Source organism: Xenopus laevis, chromosome 3S (assembly GCF_017654675.1).
Source record: "Xenopus laevis strain J_2021 chromosome 3S, Xenopus_laevis_v10.1, whole genome shotgun sequence".
Classification (NCBI taxonomy): domain Eukaryota; kingdom Metazoa; phylum Chordata; class Amphibia; order Anura; family Pipidae; genus Xenopus; species Xenopus laevis.
The window spans coordinates 94,877,082-94,898,611 of NC_054376.1; the positions used below are offsets into that span (position 1 = coordinate 94,877,082).

At 35.6% G+C, this 21,530-nt stretch overlaps 1 protein-coding gene across 1 annotated transcript in view; it reads right to left on the bottom strand.

The window, feature by feature from the left end:
- Positions 1–7,622: 7,622 nt before the first annotated feature.
- LOC108712382 (phosphatidylinositol phosphatase PTPRQ-like) overlaps positions 7,623–21,530 on the bottom strand; it is a 197,893-nt gene continuing 183,985 nt past the window's right edge. Inside the window, exons 61-68 of the mRNA XM_041587767.1 lie at positions 18,387–18,477; positions 16,118–16,194; positions 15,669–15,803; positions 14,926–15,051; positions 13,608–13,756; positions 9,905–10,040; positions 8,836–8,959; positions 7,623–7,980 (exon numbers count right to left, since the gene is read on the bottom strand). Coding sequence (XP_041443701.1) covers positions 7,943–7,980; positions 8,836–8,959; positions 9,905–10,040; positions 13,608–13,756; positions 14,926–15,051; positions 15,669–15,803; positions 16,118–16,194; positions 18,387–18,477 — 876 coding nt within the window. The 3' untranslated portion in view covers positions 7,623–7,942. The remainder of the gene's footprint in view (positions 7,981–8,835; positions 8,960–9,904; positions 10,041–13,607; positions 13,757–14,925; positions 15,052–15,668; positions 15,804–16,117; positions 16,195–18,386; positions 18,478–21,530) is intronic.

Genomic DNA, 21,530 nt, shown 5'->3' on the forward strand with positions numbered 1-21,530 from the left:
ATGCGTGCATCCGTCACGACTGTCGGATGAAGACGCAACGTGCAGCGTTCGCATCCGACAGTCGCATTGTGTCAGATGCACGCAGCATCAAGGTCCGAAATTGCTATTACTTACCTTACATTCGCCGCATCCGTCTCCTCAAATGCGCTTCCTCTCAGCATGTCGGATCTCAAGAAGATGCATCGTGTAGTTTCAGCCTTAAGTGTAAGTGCAACATGGCCTTACTACTCTCACACTGTTTGCTGGGGGACTTGATTTTAAATGCACTACATACTAAGGAGGTTATTTACTAAGCTCCCAATATCCGAAATTCCCGAAAAAATTTTTTATTTTGCGGAATTTATTAATCCCCGAGGGCTAAAAAGCCTGAATATAAAAACACGGCATCTCGAACCTGTCGAGTTTGCATAAAAGTCAATGGGAACAGTCCCATGGATTTTTGGTTGTGTCGGGGGTTTTGAGCAATTTCACTATGTTTTCGGAGCTTTCAGGGGAAAACTCCGAAAAATTCTGAGATTTCCGAGAAAATTCACAAAAAAATCGTGAAAATCTGAGCTTTTCCCGAAAAGCACATTTTCGGGAAAATGTAATAATAAATAAGAGTTAAATCGGAGTTTACAGCAGTTGATATTGAGATAAATTTGGACCTTGATAAATAACCCCTTTAGAATATGAATAGATAGTGTAGAACTCATGTTCAATGAGGGGCTTTGAAGTGGCACGTGAGCTTACATATTTTTGCCAAAGTCTAATACTAACACCTCACTTTTTGTAATAATCAGTGATAAGCGATAAAATGCTGCAAAAATGACGCACATAGACTTCAATGGGTAAAAAGAATTGGTACATGGCAACAAAAAAATTTGACGCACGTAGTCTTCAATGCATTTTGGTGAATTTTCATCATTTCGCAAATTTTTTGTGAAGCGAAACGAGCCAGATTCACCCATCACTAGTAATAATTATTTTTAAAGGAAAACCGTGCACTGGCAATCTTTCTCCTTCTTTATGTTGTTACATATACATCTATCTATTCACATGCAAGGCACTCACGTGTAGAATATGTAGAATATTTATTAAAATTGCAACCTTCTTTTAATTCTATTGATATTATATCTAATTTTATTTAGCTCAAGTAAAAAACATTAATCATTACCAATAAAAGCACTTGCGCTTTAGGTCATTTTCAGCTGGATTTCATGCAGATGATACGGCACCATAAATGTGTCTAATTGCGAGGAGCAGATTGATTTCATGTCGTATGCTCTTACAACATGAAAAGCGGTAGGTCATTTTTAAATCAAATCAGATCTCTGCCTTTGAAGGCAATTCAAATTCTAAATGTCATGAAGCTAACAGATAAATGGCTTAAAAATTGTGTGTGATAAACAGTATTTTAAACATTGATTTTCTCCATGAGAAAAGGTATTTGAGCTGAGGCGTATAAGGCAAATAAAAGGGAGATAGGTTTAAAAATACTCATGTCAAAATCAAAAAGTATACCAAAGTATTTTAAATGGAGAAATTATATTTATACCACATTCCTTGAAATGTTGTTCAGTGAAACCCAAAATATTATATACAGTATATATATAAAATATAATTATTGGTTATATCAGTATTTGTTGATGTCACTGGGAGCTGCTGTTCCTCTTACTTTACTTTTTAAATCATCCATATACTCCATGAAACACCCACAGAGGCCAGAATTCAAAATTGTTAGTATAATGCCCCTACAATTTGTTATTCACTTGTACCAATTTACATTAATTTGTTTTATTCTTTTGGTGTTAGCAATTACATACATAATTTTTTTTTTTATAATAATGTTTAACAGCTAGCCATACTTGCCTTGTCAGGGCTGAGAGTTAACGCTTCACTTAGCAGAACACTTTTCCCAGATGTTTGAGATCACAGAAGGCCTAATTTTTCCAGATGCGCAGCGTTATTCCTCATCAAAAGATCAGAAGTACACGCTGCCTATTTATTTACACCTGAAAGGTGCATAGTTCATCTTCCAATAAAATATCTGATTGATGAGGGAGTGAATTAGAAAATTCATTAGAAAAAAATAAAATGTTAAAACGTGTGTGATATTATCATAGTGTGTCCCTCTTCTGAAAGTTATTACAATGTAAGGTGCTTAATAAAACATCTAAAGTTATCTGCTTTTTTATTACACGTGAGACCTGGAAGAAGCTGCGATTACAGCAGCAAAACGCATGGTGGTCTGAGTTTTAGGACTGCTGAGAACTGACGGGCCAGACCCCAGCCACTTTGCAAGCAAATTCTGTCATTATCCCTTATGTGATGATAATGAGATGAAAACAGCACAGGCTTCTTCTCGGCAATGGGAAATTGTCAACAGTACATTTGTCTGGTATACGATCAGCATTACTGCCTTTTCATTGTATATTGACTTCTGTAACTAAAATTACAATGTGATCATAAATAAAGGGTTCAAAATATTTGATTTAAAAGGATATTTATAAGATAGGCTTCAGACATTTTTACAGTAAAGCAGCAGGTTGTAGAAAGATTAGATGGTGCATTTAACCTCACACTATTCAGCTCATCCCTTAACCACTTCCCAGTAATGACACAAATTCTTTGAGTTAACCTCCTGCAGGTCATGGTTCTGTATAACCTCTTCCTGCATGAACATAGCTTCCAGCCAAAGATGTCCTGGGGCGCACCACAAATAAATCTTGACACAGAATATTAGAAAAATAAAAATATATATAAATATATAGTTGCCGTAGGTACAGAAGTGCTGGAGCATTGCTCTTGATGAAAAACCTCTTTATACAGGTGCAAGGGAGCCCTGTACTCAACATTTAGTGATCAATGTGACCCTGGTGCTCATACCTTGCACCGTCTGAATGATGCACAAGGGGAGTGTCATGGGATGTCCACACGCAGTCCATGTGCCATCCATGTAGTATGCAGTGCTGGTGGGGTGTAATTGGGTGCTGGATGCAAATCTCTGTGTGGCAAAGTGCAAAAACCATTATAGTTGCTTTATTCAGTATACAGTGATCATTTCAGATTGCACAGCCAAGAGCATGCATACCAATAGTGACTGGGTCCTGCCTACTCTCCGTCTCCATTTAGCTGCAAGAGCCATTGCCAAGTCAAAATTAGAAGCATAAATGTTATGCTGCTAGTATTCTTATGGGGGAATTGCAATAAATGTATGTGTTACTCTTTATGTAAACTCTTCAGGCACTTAAATACATGTACGGTATATATTGTATATATCCCAGATGCATATATATATATAGCATGTCGTGTGTCATTTCAAAGGTGTTACCCTGTAACTGTTTGACTGGATAACTATACAAAACTGTAATCATTGGATTTATAATTCAGTATATAAAGCCTAATCATCCATTTATATAGATTAACACTTAACGGAATTTACCAACATACCACCAATGTTAAAGCTGTTGTCCAAGGCCTTTCTGAAAATTACTTGGATAAATCTGGGGTTTTTCCCAAAAGCTCATGATACAGGTATGGGATCCGTTATCCAGAAAGCTCTGAATTACAGAAAGGCTGTCCCAGAGACTCCATTTTATCCAACTAATCCAAATTTGTAAAAATGATTTCCTTTTCTTTGTAATAATAAAACAGTTGCTTGTACTTGATCCAAACTAAGATATATTGTAATTAATCTTTATTGGAAGCAGAACCAGCCTATTGGGTTTATTTAATGTTTAAATGATTTTCTAGTAGACTGGAGATCTAAATTACAGCAAGATCCATTATCCAGAATGCCCCAGATCCCAAGCATTCTGGATAACAGATCCTATACCTGTAGCTATAGCTAGCTAATTTAGCATTTTTACTATTTATGGAAGGTGCAACCCAGAAGGGTATCCAAATAGATGGATGAAATCAAAGACATAAAATACATTTTGTTTTCCATGTATTTTCTATCATCTACCTTTATATTTTCCAGTACACCATGAGTACTTATATAGCCTGAGTACATACAGTGAACCATCTGGCCTTTCTGTGATTTATTTTAAGTTCCAGAGAAATCGATTGTTTTAGTCTTATTACCAGTTGTTAAGACCCTGTATAACTAAGGTGGATACATGATATCCATGAAATAACTGCCTAATTCATGCTGCAATCAAACATGATCTAAGGAGGTGTTGTGTTTTTTCCATAATAAATTGTCAGATAAAATAATGCTTTGTCCTTATTAGTGATGGGCGAATTTGCGGCATTTCGCTTTGCGGGAAAATTAGCGAAACGGCGCTGGCGTCTCGTTTTTGACGCTGGCGCCCGTTTTTGACGCCGGCGCCCGTTTTCTTGATGCCGGCGTCAAAATTCTTTGACGCCAGCGAATTTTCGCGGGCGTTTCACAAATTTATTCGCTTGCGCCGAATTCTCAACCTGGCGAATAAATTCGCCCATCACTAGTCCTTATCCAGGAGGGTAGTTTACCTGAGTATTATAGAAAGCCTTTCAAAATAGTTTAGTTTAACACAACTCTTGCAAAAGAAATTACCAAACATTGTGAGGGAAATGGGTTTATTTCCTGGAAAGAACCTTACATTATTAAAATGGAATCATTACACTTATTTTCTACTTTAACATCCATTGTATCCCTGCAATTTATACAGCTGTTTTAGAAGCTACATTAGGATTGCGTACATCTAGCTGTAATTCAGCTGTAGCCACCACACAAAAACACAACAACCATGACATCTAAATGTCCAGTTAGTATCTTATACATGGCTAGCACTTCTTGGACTTCATGGTTCTAAGTGTGGTATGCATATTAGAAAAAACACAATCAAAAGAAGTCATACTGCATAATAATGGTTGAGCTGTAATAAACGTGTCATGAGGGACTACAAATTGCACCAAAGCCAGTGACATCACATCCCCTATGCAAGTTATGCGGGGTAGGACCCCAAAATACTACTGTGCTATGCAAATATCATTTTGATTTTTTTTCCACAAATCTCTAACAATTTTTTTTTTTAATTTTTTTTAAAAAACCTCTAAAAATGTGAGATTTATTAATTATAAAAACCCACAAAAACCTCTAATTCAAAACCGTGGCAGGTAAAAGTTGTTAATTCCCTATAGAACTGCGCTGTGCTGATCCTATTGGACTGCTCTAAATCAGTTCAGACTTTTAGAGATTTTTGTATTGTTTTCACTAGGAATTGTCTGGAAACTCAATTTTTTCAAGATATTCATATTTTTTAGCACATTGTTCGGCTCTTTTTTCGTTCATACTTTTTTATTCAGATTTGTTAATACAGCTCACAACATTTGTAGTTTTAGAGTTTGTGGGTTCAGTTGTGGCTTCAAAAATCTCTAAAACCACTAAAATCCAATCTTTGATAAATTGGCCCCTCAATGTACTACTGTTCTAGGTTTAATTAAATATAATATATCTATAATAAAGTGGATGGACACCTTGGCTTCATATAGGTTAATAATTGTAAGGCAAATCCTATGATGCTGCATTGCTTTGGAATACCTACATTCTTTGCAATTCAACTGAAAAAAGCCCAACCACAAGTTGAGTTCTAGAATCAGACTTTGTAACATGATTTTTATTTAAAAACTCTAGTAACAAACAAAATATACATGCCCACTGACAACAAAAGTAGCTCGGAAATGTTGTGAACAATACAAGTTTTGCTACAATTTCCTGCCAAATTAGCAACATTTTTAAACAATACAATATAAGGTCAGAGAAGTTGCTGAATAGGAGTGACTTTTCCAGCCACACATCATTGAGGGGCAGATTTATCAAAGGTCGAAGTGAATTTTCGAGCTATTTTTATGTACTTTGACTAGGGGATAGTCAAAATTCAATTAGAAAAAAATGTAAAAATTCAAATATCGAAATTTATCATGTACTGTCTCAGTTGAAAAATTCAACTTTGACCATTCGCCATCTAAAACCTGCAGAATTGCTGTTTTAGCCTATGGGGGACCTCCTAGAACCTATTTGGAGTCAATTGGTGGACTTTGAAAAATCTTTGGGAAAAGCTTTGAATCCAATTTGATCGAATGCGCTATTCCTTCGATTCATACGATTCAAATTCGGCCAAATACAGACCTATTTGATTGAAAACTGACCTATTGACTTAGTTTTGCTTGGTCTTTTTGAATTCGAATTTCGACATTTTTTCAATTCGAAATTCGACCCTTGATAAAAATGCCCCTGAATGTTGAATATTTTCAAACAGAATATACATTATATACACAGAACAGACATTTATGTTTAGTGATCATCTGATTAAAACGTGCAGGAAAAGAAATTCAAAACCAATCAGTGATATCACATTAACCAAGTACTTTCCTTTGCAAATTGTTAATAGTTGTATAGTGCACAAGTGGATCACTCTGGACCCTACACCTACATAAATAATAGTGGCAATCATCCATTGCTTTGTTTATGTATTATTTAACGTGACAAAAAAACAAATATCCTAAAAATGGCCATACAAGGGAAGATACTCTGCTGACCCTGTCCCTCCCGAGTTTATGTTTTCTATATGGGGCCTTCCTGATGGCCTGATAGATCAATATCTGGATTAAAACAGGTATCCATTGTGCAGGTTCCTATTGGACAAAAACTGCATTGCTGTGTTGCTTAATATATGGTGCTTTCTAATGCTGCAGCTCGATTCCCGCTGACTCCAATAGAAAGAATTAAGAGTTGCCATTTTTGAGCAATATTTGTGCAAAAAAGTGCACAGGCAGGCAACCTCTGAGATTTCATACTGATACTAAAAGGTGTCAGATATCAGAAGGGACCCACAGTGAGTAGCAGGATTTTTTCATTTTAAGTAGCAGAACAATACAACTCTGATTAATTCTGGTACTATGTACAGCTTTAAATATAATATAATATAAAATATCCAAACAGAGAAAATAAGTAAACATACTTTATTTAAGAGTTGTGTTTGGTGTCCAAGGAATGTAACAAAATGTATTTAAATATGTAATGTTACAGGATCATATGTAAATGAATACACATAATAGCATTCTGTTCTGAAAATGCAGTACATATTTGTAGAGAATCGTATTCTTTAAATGGTGACCCTGACCCGAGTTGCAATGAGTTCCAACGTTTAAAGTCATAAATTTTGTTACTTTGGCTGTGTAATCAATTAAATTGTATAGCTCCTCTTCAATTTACTCTAGTTACACAAAGTAATAACAGGTTGCATGTGTTCACGCCCTTGTCATGTTCAAGTCAGGTGATTAAAGGCAACTCCGTGACTTTCACAGTCAAATACAAAATTAGCAAAAGCCATTAATCAGAGTGTTTCATAAATCAAACCTTTATTCTAAAATATATATACACACACATGATCATGTATATGTGTGTATCTCTCAATGTTATGGAATAAAAACAATAAAAAGTCTGCCACAATTTTATCGTAAATAGCTTTTGGTGTTCAGGAAGAGCTACTGTGTAAATTCCACAGTTATCTCAACAATGTCACAAAATGAGTGCCCAGCTGTTCAGGATCGGATGATGATAACCCAACACTCATAAAACAGAAGGTTATATCTTATATAAATAAAAAAAATATATATAAAATATATTTTCTTAAATTTTTTATATACGACATATGCAAACAAAAAGGAAGCATCCACACAGAGGACAGTAATGTTTTCCCATCAAATTTGGCTTTGTGTTTATCTTTTGAAAGATAAAAAAATTTTTTAAAATTTCATTAATAACACTTCACCCTTCTTATATAATAGCAGTGCAAAATGACCTTAATGTACTTGGTTTTTCCGAGCACGCATGAAATTACTGCCATCCATTGTTTAAGGCACAGGCATAAGTTAAAAATGTGTCGTCCTTATCCGATATTTCAGCTCTGGTCCGTGGAAGAGATGTTTGTTGGCCCTTGTGCCAAAAAAACTTGCCATTCTTATTTAAACATTACATAGTTGTTTCTTCCCATTCAAGCTCAACATCACCTAAAAAGTACACACATCAAATGTTTAAGAGAAAGTGCAAAACATATTTATTAAACTTATTTAATCAGCATAACCTGATTCCTAAATACTGATGTCTGAGAACCTTAGAGCTACCATACATTGTCTACAGATTTCAATGGCTGGTGTTGCTTTTGTACAAAAGACACTTCATCAGCAACTATGATAGACTGTTTTTTTAACATGCCATAACTTTAAAATTGAGCGTCTATCAGATGAAATGTTTGGCAAGCAGGGGATATAAAAGACCAGAGCTTACAGCACACACTATAAATTTTCTGGGGATTTTTAGCTCCCTGCATGTCAAGCATCATGGCATGTAAACCATAACTGAATAAAATACTTTTTCTTATCCCAGTAAAGTGCTGCCTCAGGAAAGGTTTTTACCTCACCTTATAGCTAAAATGGCCCTGTTAGTTTAGGAGGTAGGGACTGGACAGTGGCCAATAGTCAATGCTAATGCTGGGCCTAGGCTAGAGGACCAATATGAAACTATAAATCAGTTTTGTATCTAGACAAACAATCAACAATCAATCAACAAACAATAGCTATGGAATCATCACATGTTTCTGGACCCCCACAGGAGGACTAGGTCTCAGGGGAAAATTCTAAAAGCCCTTATCATAATCTCTTACTGCAATGGTGAGTAGTAACATTTTGATTCAAGATTAATAAGTGATAAATAGTGATGAGGGAATTTTTTCACCAGGCATGGATTCAATGCAAAATTCCACATTTGTGATGACAATCCTTTTTTGTAATGTGGTAAACTGGTCAGTACTCAAGTCACTCTGAGCAGTTATATCAGACATATTGGAACAGACTGTCTCGGCTTACCTTCCATGGCATCCAAAGAGTCCATTTTCTGAAGTGCAGAATAGTTAAGAAAAGAGATAGGCTGGCTGCTACCTTTGCTTGCTAATAAATCCACAACGCACTGGTGCAAAAATATGTACTGTGCCTATTAGTAAAAATATAGTGTGTAACTATACATTGTATGTAAGAAATGAATAATTAGGGGCACATTTACTTAGCTCGAGTGAAGGAATAGAATAAAAAATACTTCGAATTTCGAAAGTTTTTTTTGGCTACTTCGACCTTCGACTACGTCTTTGAATCGAACGATTCGAACTAAAAATCGTTTGACTATTCAACCATTCGATAGTCGAAGTACTGTCTCTTTAAAAAAAAACTTTGACCCCCAACTTCGCCACCTATGGTGAATGGTTATTCCTTCGATCGTTCAAACGAACGAATATCGATAAATCCTTCGACTTCGATATTCGAAGTTGAAGGATTTAACTTCGATGGTCGAATATCGAGGGTTAATTAACCCTCGATATTCGACCCTAAGTAAATGTGCCCCATACTGTAGAATATAAATACACAAACAGAAACAACTTAAAGAAAATCTGCAAAAAGTAATTTTCTGTTATAAAAAAATCTAGCAGAAATAATAATAATAACTTTTTTGACTTGATGGTAATTAATACTAAGGGGATGATTTATTAAAAGCTGATTTTTTCCAAAAAAAAATACTTCCCATCCCAAAGACCCCTATTTTTTTTACCTTGAATTTACTAAGATCCGTTCAAACCAATGGGCACATATCATGTTTCAATATTTTGTTTCAATGCTAATTTGTTTTAACACTCCACTTACTCAAGAATTCTCAAAAGTTGTTGAGAATTCTTAAGTTGCTTTAATATTAAAAATCTTTGTGTACTGTGCACAATGTGGGGGAAATGTTTCAGGCATTTCTGTGAAATATCATACACAGAACGTTACTGCTTTATACTAAAAGCCCACAACAATAGGAAGAAATCTTGCTAAATCAACCATCTACGGCCATAAAAAGTCAATGACTATATTGTATTTATTTTTGAAAGAAATTGGAGCTACTTACCAGGTTTTGTACCATACACATTCTTTCACTTCTTAATTCTGCTACAAGGCCATAAATATCAACAAAATCATGATGGTTGAGGTGTTGAATTAAATGATCCAGTGCAACAAAAACACCAGTTCTTCCAACTCCAGCACTGAAACAAGACCAATATAGCAATCAGATATAGCAATCAAATATTTCAACCTGTGCAGTTGAGGTCATGTACCTTAAAGGAATTCTGTGATGATATTATGGTGTAGTTTTATTTCTAAATTACACCGTTTATACTGCAAATAATCCCCTCTACCATGTAAAATGTCATTCCTAACCCAACAAGTGTATTTTTTTAGTTGTAATATTGGTGTTTAGGCAGCCATCTCAGGCCATTTTGCCTGGTCATGGGCTTTCAGAAAGAGCCAGTGTTGCACTATGGAACTGCTTTTTGACAGGCTATTGTGGAACATGGGTGTTTACTATTGAGTGCTGTTCTTATATCTACCAGAGAGCTGTTATCTGGTTACCTTCCTATGTTCTGTTGATGGGATGCTGGGGGGAGAGGGGAGAAGGGTGATATCTCTCCAACTTGCACTGCAGTAGTAAAGAGTGACTGAAGTTTATCAGAGCACAAGTCCCATGACTTGGGGCACCTGGGAAATTGATAATATGTCAAGTCCCATGTCAGATTTCAAAATTATAATATAAAAAAGTTTGCTCTTTTGAAAAATGGATTTCCGTGCAGAAGTTTGCTGGCAGGTATATACTAGAACTTGATTCCCTATATGTTTTTTTCTCTCTGAGTGTGTTTGACTATAATTAAATGTAAGTGCTTGAATGCAAATTTTGTTTCATTTAGCCCCCAAAAGAATGTGATCTAAAGGCATAATATAAAGTGAAAACTATACATTTTTCACTTGTCATGTTATGCAATACAAGTCTATTATATGGAAATGTATGTTACAAATGTATAAAATAAACTGTAATAAGAGTGGCTTAAAGTTAAAAAATGAATACATAATTGTCTTACATCACCATTTCACAGGGTTCACTTAGGAAGGGGGATAAAGCCCGTGAAACATTTGTAGCGTTTGCTCTAAACTTGAGAATTTGGCCATATAGATATGGTATGAGTGTTGTGCTTTTGTAATAATCATATGCTTTATTTCTAGTGGGCACTATATGAGGTTTTTGGAAGGGCTGTCCCAGCAGAATCATAGGTATCTGCTCCATAAGTTTCCTGAAAGCTTAAAGACTAGCTTTTTGCAGAGTAGACTTGTGGTAATATCGAGGACACTTATTCACACCCCTGCTCCTTATTGTCACATTATTTTAACATGTAGAGATTTGATGTCCATTCTAGATTGCATCTACTGTGGCAGACAAAGTGTCCAAATATACCTTTTAATCAAGAACAGGAACCTGGCTGATTTGCTGGAAAATGTGGCAGAAGACATATGTAAACTTCATGTAAAAAGTGGTTTACATTCAGCAACTGCCATTTTTTGAATAAAATTGTATTGTATTCATCCCACAGGCAGGAGAGTAAGTCTCCCACATGCGGTAAAGTGCTACGTCTGTCATTGCCCTTAAGGTTTAACCACTGTAATAAGTCACCCAAAGCATTGTCCTTTGTATATTTTTAAAATGGGATAATGTTAAAAGACTGGCAGGTGAAGCAGTGGATAATTATCCTGGCAGACTTGTGGTGCCACAATTCAGATAAAAAAGTTTTGCCACTGCAGTATTAAAACCAGAACTGTCTAGTGGTTTTAAAATTTTCAGTTGTGACAGAACCAGCCAAATTCACAATAAATTAAAAGGTCTGGCACAATGCCAGTCTTTCATGTGCTAGTTCAAACTGCAATAATCAAGGAGTGCAGACTCATTCATTTATCATCTTTTGCATTTTAAGGATACATAGATGACTAGCTTCTCCTTTCACTATTCAGCCTTTCTCCTCAATCCCCTGCTAAAAGAAGCAGCTCCCTAATTCAGCATTGGGGCTTGCATGTTTAAATATTTTTAGTAAGAGGCAGACAGAGAGGTTTTTCATTTTCAATTTGCCACCCCTAAAGGAGTGTGTTTATTTATTGCAGGAAAAGCCCTGCTTGAGTAACTTGACCCTAAAAAGCACAACAGGAATAGTCTAACTCTACACAAATTCTCTAAAGCAATGGCCAAATGTTCTCAGAGGTTATACGGTAAGTCTCATAAAAAACAGAAATGCATGAAAGGCTAATGCACTAAACAAGTAAAGCTGGCATCCTACATAATCCTTTATACATTTGCCCTGTTTTCACCTTGAAACAAATTTCTTCTCATAGCCTTTACAATGGCTCATCCTGAGATTATCCTTGCACTTTAGAAAAATTGTTTCATTTTTAGGCTTAGCTTCTTAATTGCTTGCAGTCATTCTCATCATCTGAAAATGCTGCAGCTGCACGATTCACTCATCCCAGTCATTAGTGAAATTATTAAATGGGATTCATTTAGACATACTGTACCTTCTCATTAGAACACAGTAACAGCATTAGCCAGCATTATTAGCTTTTTTTTCCTGGGAGCAAATTATATATAACACTTTTCTTCATGCAAGCTGCAAGGAGATTTATCACCCACAGGTGGCAATCTTTGTACGGGAGAAACAGCAGCAAAAAAGACAACATGAGATTCACTAGGTGCAAGTCATTTGTATGCAGGTACAACACAAACAGAAAGCCTCAGAAACAAAAACACCTCCTCAAGGGTCGAGTCATTTCCAGGTCTTCCTCGTCTCTGTACATGCTATAATTTGCCCACTTTGTACATGACAGCAGAAAGTATAGAGAACCATATATTGCCAAAAATGAGTGGGGGTTGCACAGACATGACTGCACATCCATTCTGTCTCTTTTGCTGAATTATGCATAAGTGCACCTATTGTATTGATGCAGGAGAACCTTGGAGCTAGTGCCACCCTGAATATGGCAGTGAGGCTTGGACTTGAGTCCACAGAATTGCATACTAATATCATATTTACACCGAGCACAAGAAATGATGCAATCCTAACTCTGAAAATGTTAGCTGCATCTTATGTGCTACCGCTAGTGATGGGCGAATTTGACGCGAGCGACTTTTCGGACGAGAATCCAACATTTTTTGACGCCGGCAAATTCTCGCAGGAGTTTTGCAAATTTATTCGCCGGTGGCGAAACATGGAAATTCACTGAATTTGTTCGCCAATCACTAGCTACCACATGCAAGCCACACAAGGGCACTCGTCTTGATGTGTTGAGTGCAATAGCACTGCAATTGTAGGAGAAATGCTGCATTGTGGGTAAACACTATGTTTTGAGTCCATTGAATTTGGTGAATTCTGTATCAAAACACTGTCCAAGAAGCAGTAAACTTGAAATACAAATGTATCTTATTGTTGTATCTACATTCATTTTTGATTTATAGGGTGCTTGGAGAAATCTCAATCCAAGGTTATTTTAGGAATGACTTCATCATATTTTGTAGATTTGGCCAGGGTCTCTTAAATATAAAAAAAAATTACTTCATACATTAATATTTGAAACCTAACAAATTAAATTGTTACTCTTTTCCTTTTCAAATCCATGACTAAAAAAGCTGGTATAGCACCTTTCTTTTTCTTCTTCTTCAAATTTGCAGATGTGTTAATTGTCAAAGTTGAAATAAAATATTCAAAATACAATCGTTTTTTAGAGAATTCAATACTGACCTGCAATGTACAATTGTTGGTGTATTTTCATGCGGCCTCTTGGCTCGAATCATCTTAATAAAATGCAGTAATGAAGCAGTGGATTCTGGCACACCATGCTCTGGCCAAGAAGTATAGTTACACTGCCGCACCATCATATAGTCTCCATGCTGGCATAAAGAGCAGATACAGGAAAGTTGGAGTTTATTGTGACCGACACTGAAACTTACAATTAGATGTATTTCCCTGGTACAAATGAACATGCATGGCTGAAACATATTCAGTTAAAGGTTACATACAAAGTATAATGAATTACCTAATTGTAATAGAAACAATAGCCCCAACCTGTAATTTCTGATAAAATAAAATGTAGGATTGAGGATTCAGGTTTACATTTTGGTGAAAGTGAAGAGGAAATATCCACCACAATTCATAGGGTTGAAGATTGGTGGCAGAGTTCAAATGATACTGTTGGTTATCGTTCCAATGATAACCATCTGGAGTAACAGGAGCAAGTCAATACCAATACCCAGAATAGCACGCACTATCTACTATGAATGCTGAACTTCAGGGATGAAACTTTTTGCCTTTTTAAAAAGCCACTGGCCAAACACACACCAAGTAATTTGGGGATTTTTTCTCCCATTTTTAAAGAACAGTGGACAAGATGCCGATGGCTTGAATATCTAAAGGAAATAAATTAGGTGCAACTACGGACCACGGTCCTTGCATGCGTGCAACGTGCAAAGCTAAAGAGGAAAGAAACTCTCAGATGAGTGTAAATATCACTGTATGGTCTGGCAGTGTCAGCAACAAAGGTTCACCGGATCTTAAATAGAAGGATACCATGATCAGGCTACTCTGATTTATATTGCCTTTCAGGGATGCTACTTAACTTTCAGTGAAATCACATTTTTAAAAAAATATAATTTATGGCTCTCTTCTTAATTCTCAATATAGAATACAATATATACATATTACAATAAGCATATAAATAATAAACTTATAGATCTATATCTATATCTATAGCTTATTTCTGAGTCAGATTACTTGAGGTGAAGACCCTTATGAGCCAAAAATGTTTAAATCAAGAAGTAATGATCTTGTAATGTTTTTGAATACAATGTAATTATGTATATTTTAGTTAAATACATTTTAAGATCTGTAGACATGTCTGTAGATTCTCAATGCTTACATATATTTCTATACACTGAACTGGGAATTGATGGAATGAGTTTGAATTTAAAATATTTTTTTTTGTTCACAAATGTTTGAATGGGACTTTTTTTTACTGAATAATGGGTAGAATAATAAAAATATAAATATAAGTTGTCCTTACCCTTTCAACTTTCAAATCACGAGTGGTCCAGTCAATCTGAACATCTTCAGTTATTTTTGTGATAACAATGTCACCAAAAACAGTAACTGGTTTGTTATCTTCCGGCCAGTACTGGTGAGATCTAATCTATATGAAAAAATAACTTGTGAATATATACCTGTACCATCATCATCATCATATCAGCTGTTTTATTATAAGTGTAGTTGAATAAAAGGAAAGCCAAATATTAGGGGGGGGAAACTAAAACAACCTGTGATCGTCAGCAACAGTGGCCACATTTTTGAATGCAAAAAAATTAGTGTTTAACAACCTGAATTTTCTGCTACAAAATTTAAAAAAAAAAAAAATCACTATAGCAAATTTGCAACTTTGGTTCCATTTTGTGTTAAGAATTGTCCATTCTAATTGTAAATGAGTGCTATTGTTCAATATGACTAACCAGATTTATGGCACACCTTGATGGAGTTAAGTTCCCACCATATGCAAATTCCCCTTCGCTAGCGCAACTTAGATTTGCCTGGCAAATTTTCGCTAGCGCAACTTCGCTACCTTTCTTTTCGCTGAGCGCAACTTCGCATTTTAGTGAATTTGCTGATCGCTGGCAAAAATTTGCCAGGCGAAGTGTGGCAAAGCGATCGCTGACGCAACTCTAGTGAATTTGCCCCTATGAGTAATATGTGTGTGTATTTTCTGAAAGAATATTTTTAGGTGCTTAATCTCTTTTAAAAATTTTAAAAACATACCTTTCCCTTCTCATAACACTGAGTAAGCATAACAATGGTTTTTGCTCTAGTCTCCCAAACCATTCTCCAGAAATCTCCCATGGTGCCAGCCAAAGGTCCCTGTGTTGCAATAAACTCATTTGGAAAAATGTATCCCTAAAATAAAAAAACAGAGGAAACTACTGTTAGAAAAAGTATGTCATTATTGTCTTCCAAATACAACGCACTGCAAATAGCAAAAGAGGAGGCCCAACCCCTATAGCAAACACGTTTTGTGAAGTATGATTATTAGTATAAACAATTATATAGCAACCCAGTTATTCAATGTTTCATGGTCAATGTCATATTTCCTTCGAAAATTAGAGATTTCACCTTCATAAATTTTAAAATTATGTAAATATGCCTATGCCACAAAGGAATGCATGAAATGTGTTTTTGGACACAGATACTTTCACTATTTTTGTACTCACAGACACATAGCTAGCATTGATGTAATCTGATCCAGGTACACCAGCATCCGCTATAAGCTTTACCCGGTTTTTGTTATCTACAAAGAAAATATTATACAAATATATATATCTTGTACAGAACATACTCCATTCAATAAATAGTCAATTCTAATTCAATTTCAGTATATTTATTATATTTGCACCTTATTGCTATGTTATTTTTGCATAATATTCTATAGGTGAATGATATTTATGTATAAAAGGAGATAATAAAAATACTATAAAACATACAATGATTGAAGGCAATAGTTAATGAGAGCATTAAGTGCAGCAAGGTAATACTTGGGGCAAATTCACTAAAAGACGAAGCGCCTAACGCTAGCGTTAATTCACTAGTGTAGCGCATTTTCGTTAATTTGCTGATTCACTAACGGACACTGGCGTAAATTCGCTAATGTTACTTCGCACCCTTACGCCTGGCGAATTTGTGCAACGGACGTAACTACGCAAATTCACTGACGCGCGCATTTTTCTGAACGCTACCTTTTACGCCAGACTTCCTTTGCCACCTCAGACCAGGCAAAGTGCAATAGAGTAGATAGTGATTGCTTCAAAAAAAGTTACAAATTTTTCTAAGTCCCGAAAAACGCTGGTGTTTTTTCTTTTTATGGGTGATAGGCTGAAAAAGATCGAAAACGTTTTAGGGGCTCCCCTCCTTCCCCCCTACATTTCCTAACTCATGGCAACTTAACTATACAGTGGGCACATGTGTAGGTCAAAATAAAAAATTTATTTGCTGTTTTGAAGGTTTCCCAGGCTTGCGTAGTGAGGTTACATATACCTCCATTGTAACTTCAATTTGGCGCCGTATGCAAATTAAGCATCGCTAGCGTAACTTCGCTTTGCTTGGCGAATTAACGCTAGTGCAACTTCGCAACCTTACGCTTCCCCTGAGCGCAACTTCGGATTTTAGTGAATTTGCGAAGCGCTGGCGAAAATACACCTGGCGAAGTACGGCGAAGCGGACGCTGGCGCAACTACAAATCTTAGTGAATTTGCCCCATAATGTTAAATAACATGTGACTACTTTTTGCAGGACAGTTGATTTTATAGACATGTTTGGCCAATCTCGGCCATCAAACATTCCAAACTTCCAAAGTCCAACAGCATGTACCAACAGTGGGCACATTTACAATAGCACAGCTTCCCATAGCATTCAGCCAGACTTATTTAATCATTGATTTACTTGCAGCTGGCTGAAAAAAGTAAATTGCTAATTGGTTGCTATAGGTTGCATCCCTGGTGTATATTTATCCAGTGTTGGCAATGAGTCCAATTGGTTATTTCTATCCAGTTCACATATTTAGATTTTTTGATATCTACAGATAACTTATGATGTATATGCTGGCTACTTGCCATTTAAAGATTCAAAATAAGTATTAGCAGGTATGAAAATCTGAATAGAAATGCACTTACTATACTATGCTTGTGCACTGCAATTAGTATCATATTTTGCCAGAGTGTACAGCTAAAAGTGGTATATAATCAAAGTTAAAAAAAAAAAGTTGAACGGCCAAAATAAGATTGTAGGCATTAGCATAGCTTCTCCACTTCTAATGCCAAGTAAATGAACAGATAAGTAAATTAAAAAGTACCCCCCATGGTTTTCTGCATGTAAAGGGGTAGCATTGGTTATGGATGGCTGTCAGGAAAAGAATGTTAAAGAGGTTGCTTGCCTGGATCACTTTACAAAGCCACGACATTATTACATCTACAATTTCTTGCACCTGCATATAAAAGCCTGTGGTTACACTGTAATCCAGCCACTCTTCCTTGGAACATTTTAAGGGTCATTTGAAGATCATGGAACAGTTGCAACGATAAACATTTATTTATCTATGGTAATACTAATGTGTAACTGTGCTGTGATAGACAAAATATTAAAGAAGATTCATTAGTGTAGGGCATAATTAGTATATGAATGTTATAGTTTTTTTTATACATTCACTGTAAACCCAAACCAAAGCATTCACTGGAATATCCAAGTTTAATGTAGGATAGAGAGCTCATTAACTACAGTGGGCCAAAGTGCAAAGCATTATGTTTTTTTGCTCACAGAGCAACTGTTCCCTCCTGGTGTTGTGCGCACACACACTGAACCACACACAGTTCTGTCTAAAAACCCTGTACACAATTTTGAGATGATGAGCTTTTGCATATGGGTTTAAAAGAGTATTAATATAAAATGAATAACATTTAAACATAAATAAATACAGCATAACACACATACATGGCTTTATATTTGTGAATCGATTCTTTGACCTGTTCCAGGGTAGATCAGCATCCGATACAGCAAGGTCTTCAAGGAATTTTGGTAGTTCCTGTCATTTTAAAATAAACATTTATTTTATTATTTAGAACATTCATTTAAGTAGAATTTTTAAACATGATGAGTTAAGGTAACTGATTTGTTTTAGATTATTTGGCAAGTGTCATGATCATGATGTCTGTGTTTATGCATATTTCTTTTTTCCTTTTGATTTGATTCTAGTCATCATACAAATCTGTTGGTTCCTTTCTGTCATATGAAGCAGCACTGCTGTCAACCAGAGGTGGCTAATTACAGTTTTAGCTTCTTGCATAGAGAATTTAGTTAGCACTTCTGGTGGGACGAGAAGCATCAGCAGTAAGTTCTTTTGTCAACCTCTATAACCTATATGTATCTGAAGATATTAAAACCAAAATGGCTTCATGAACAATTGATCCTACTGTCTCACCACAGCTCCAAGTTACACAGTTTGAGGGATATTTGTTACATAGGTTTTGTGAAAAATACAATATTTGGAGCATTTTGGCTTATTCAGTGCCTTATTCACCTACATTTCCAGAAGACCCGTAAGTTAGTGTATGTCTTGGTATTTGAGGTTTCTAATAACCTGCATATGCAGGTCTCATTTTGTGTGGATGTATAATAGTGCTGCTTATGTAAGAAACACTGTACAGCAGAGCAATAAATAAATGAGAATGTAAATGTAAATGTAATAAATACAAATAAACAATGTAAAAATACAAAAAAATATAAAAAAATACAGTTATATTAAAGATTAAGTGGTAAATGTTAAGAAGACAAGTGGAAAGTCCCTTTCCTGTAGAACTTACAAGACGTTTTGACGCATAACATTTGAAAGTTATTATTAGAATTTTACCATGGATATTATTGCCCAAAAAAGTGGGAAAAATGGACAATGACTCCAATGTATTTGTTTCAATAAAAAATTTAGAGAAAAAACACCCATCCAAAGAGAGCAATATTATTGTGAAGTGGACGGGGGGTTGGAAGGATGAGGATAGGAGTGTGTTGTGCCCATCTGAATATATTTTTGCAGGCGGCCTGGCACACTCTAGTTATGCCACTGGCGAAGGCTATGGGCAAGCAAAACATGGTGGGGTTTTTTCATCATGTATGTCACTTCCAGGAAGGCTCTAAAAATGGTAATGAGGCACAAAAATGACAGGTTTAATGAGTAAGGGTATGCGATCCATCATCCAGAAACCTGTTATCCAGTAACCCCCAAGTCCCGAGCATTCTCGATAACAGGTCCAATACCTGTAATGTAAGATCATCATAGCCACATATGGTTGGAGCATTAGCTGTATGAATGCAACTTAGAATGAGCATTTGGTCAGTAAATATTTTGTCAACAAACAAAAGTTTCAACTACTGAGAAGAGTTGTGGGTTTCTGGTTCTTTCTGAGTTGGGCACATACAGCAGCTTTCAAGGGGAATTAGACTTAAAGGCGGCAATGTGCAAACTATTTTAAAGAAATATGCTACGTAATTTTGATATTATACTAGAGATCTTAGGGGCCTAAAGAAATCTACCCAAACTAAGCTTCTCTCTTCAACTTAGGGTGCAGCACCTGCTCAAAGTGTGCAAAAGAAAGCTGTATTGAAGTTATTACACATGAATGACTTGAAGGAATGCTAAAAGATTTGAGCACATATGGGTAGCCAATGAAGATACTCTTTAATGTAGAGCAGGGACCAGTGTAGATCATAAATACACATCATGGGCTTAAGAGAACAGAACCATTTTAATGTGAGCACAGTCAGCTGGCTATAGAAGTAATCAAGCCATTGTATAATAACAGAATAGATTAGGATCTTAGTGGTTTCTTGAATGCAAAAGGTATGAACTTTAGAACTGTTTTGGAAGTGACAGCATTTTTCATAAAATACAAGATCAAAAGAACATTGCTTTGGAACTGCATAGAATGGTGGCATTACTGGCAGCCAAGTTGGTGAGGTGAAAGTGGGAGAAGACAAGATAAATTACATAGATTTTTCCTATGATTGATTTTATATGTATTTGGAACAAATATATAGTATATAACTATTTGTGATATAGAGCTCATCCTTCCTTCTCTCTCTGTTGTTAAAGGTCCCAACATAATGTACCTCTCAACAAGCTAAGTTTATTATCTACTTACAAATAAAGAATACAATAAGCTAAAACAAGGAAAAGCTGAAACTAATAAGGAAAACAATAAGCTAAAAACAGTGATACAGTTTCACAAAACTAAGATCGACTCTAAAAGGTAAAATGCTGGGTACTGTAGATACCAGTAAAACAACAAAGGTCATGGTATCAATTTCCAAATGTCACAGAGCACCAATCCATCAAAGATATAAAATCTGTATTGTCAAATGCTTGGCCACATTTATCACCAATTTCAGAAACCAGCCCAGTGTTGTAAAAGAAAACATAACTTTTTAACTATACATTACCCCTGTCTGTCAGCTGCAATATTGAAAGACTATACTTTGATATATGTGGTCGTCTATAAGATACCTGTAGTATTTTGGAGACTGTCCTTCAGTTCTTTAATGCTTTACAGCTGTTACATCAAAGCTTCCAAGAGAAGATTATAGAAAAATGTATCTACCATTGTCTTGCCATATCTATAGACTTGCACTTTAAGAACACTATATATCTTCTGTGTATGTCAAAAAACTGATAACCGTAGCAAAAAAAAAAAAAGTTAAGAATTTTTTTAGAGGCTTCATGAGAAGTTTAGCAATAACCTTTAGAATGCGATGTCTTATTTTCCCAGGTGTAAAACTACAGTAGGTATTGCACAATGATTTAACTTTGGCTATGTAATCCAAATGAGCAGCATGAAAAATGAGAAAACATTATTTATGTCCCAGCAAAGCAAAAATGTCACTGGATTTAAGGAATATTTTCAACAAAAATTCATTATAAACCAGAATGAAAAGAATCTGTTCTGCTTGAAAAAAACAATTAAATATTGTCAATAACTCAATTTAGGAATACAGGGTTCGGTATCACTCTGGCAATTAAAGTGATTATTTAATGGAAATATTATTAGGTGAATCAATGTTTTTTTTTTCCTTGCAGCATAGAGAAAC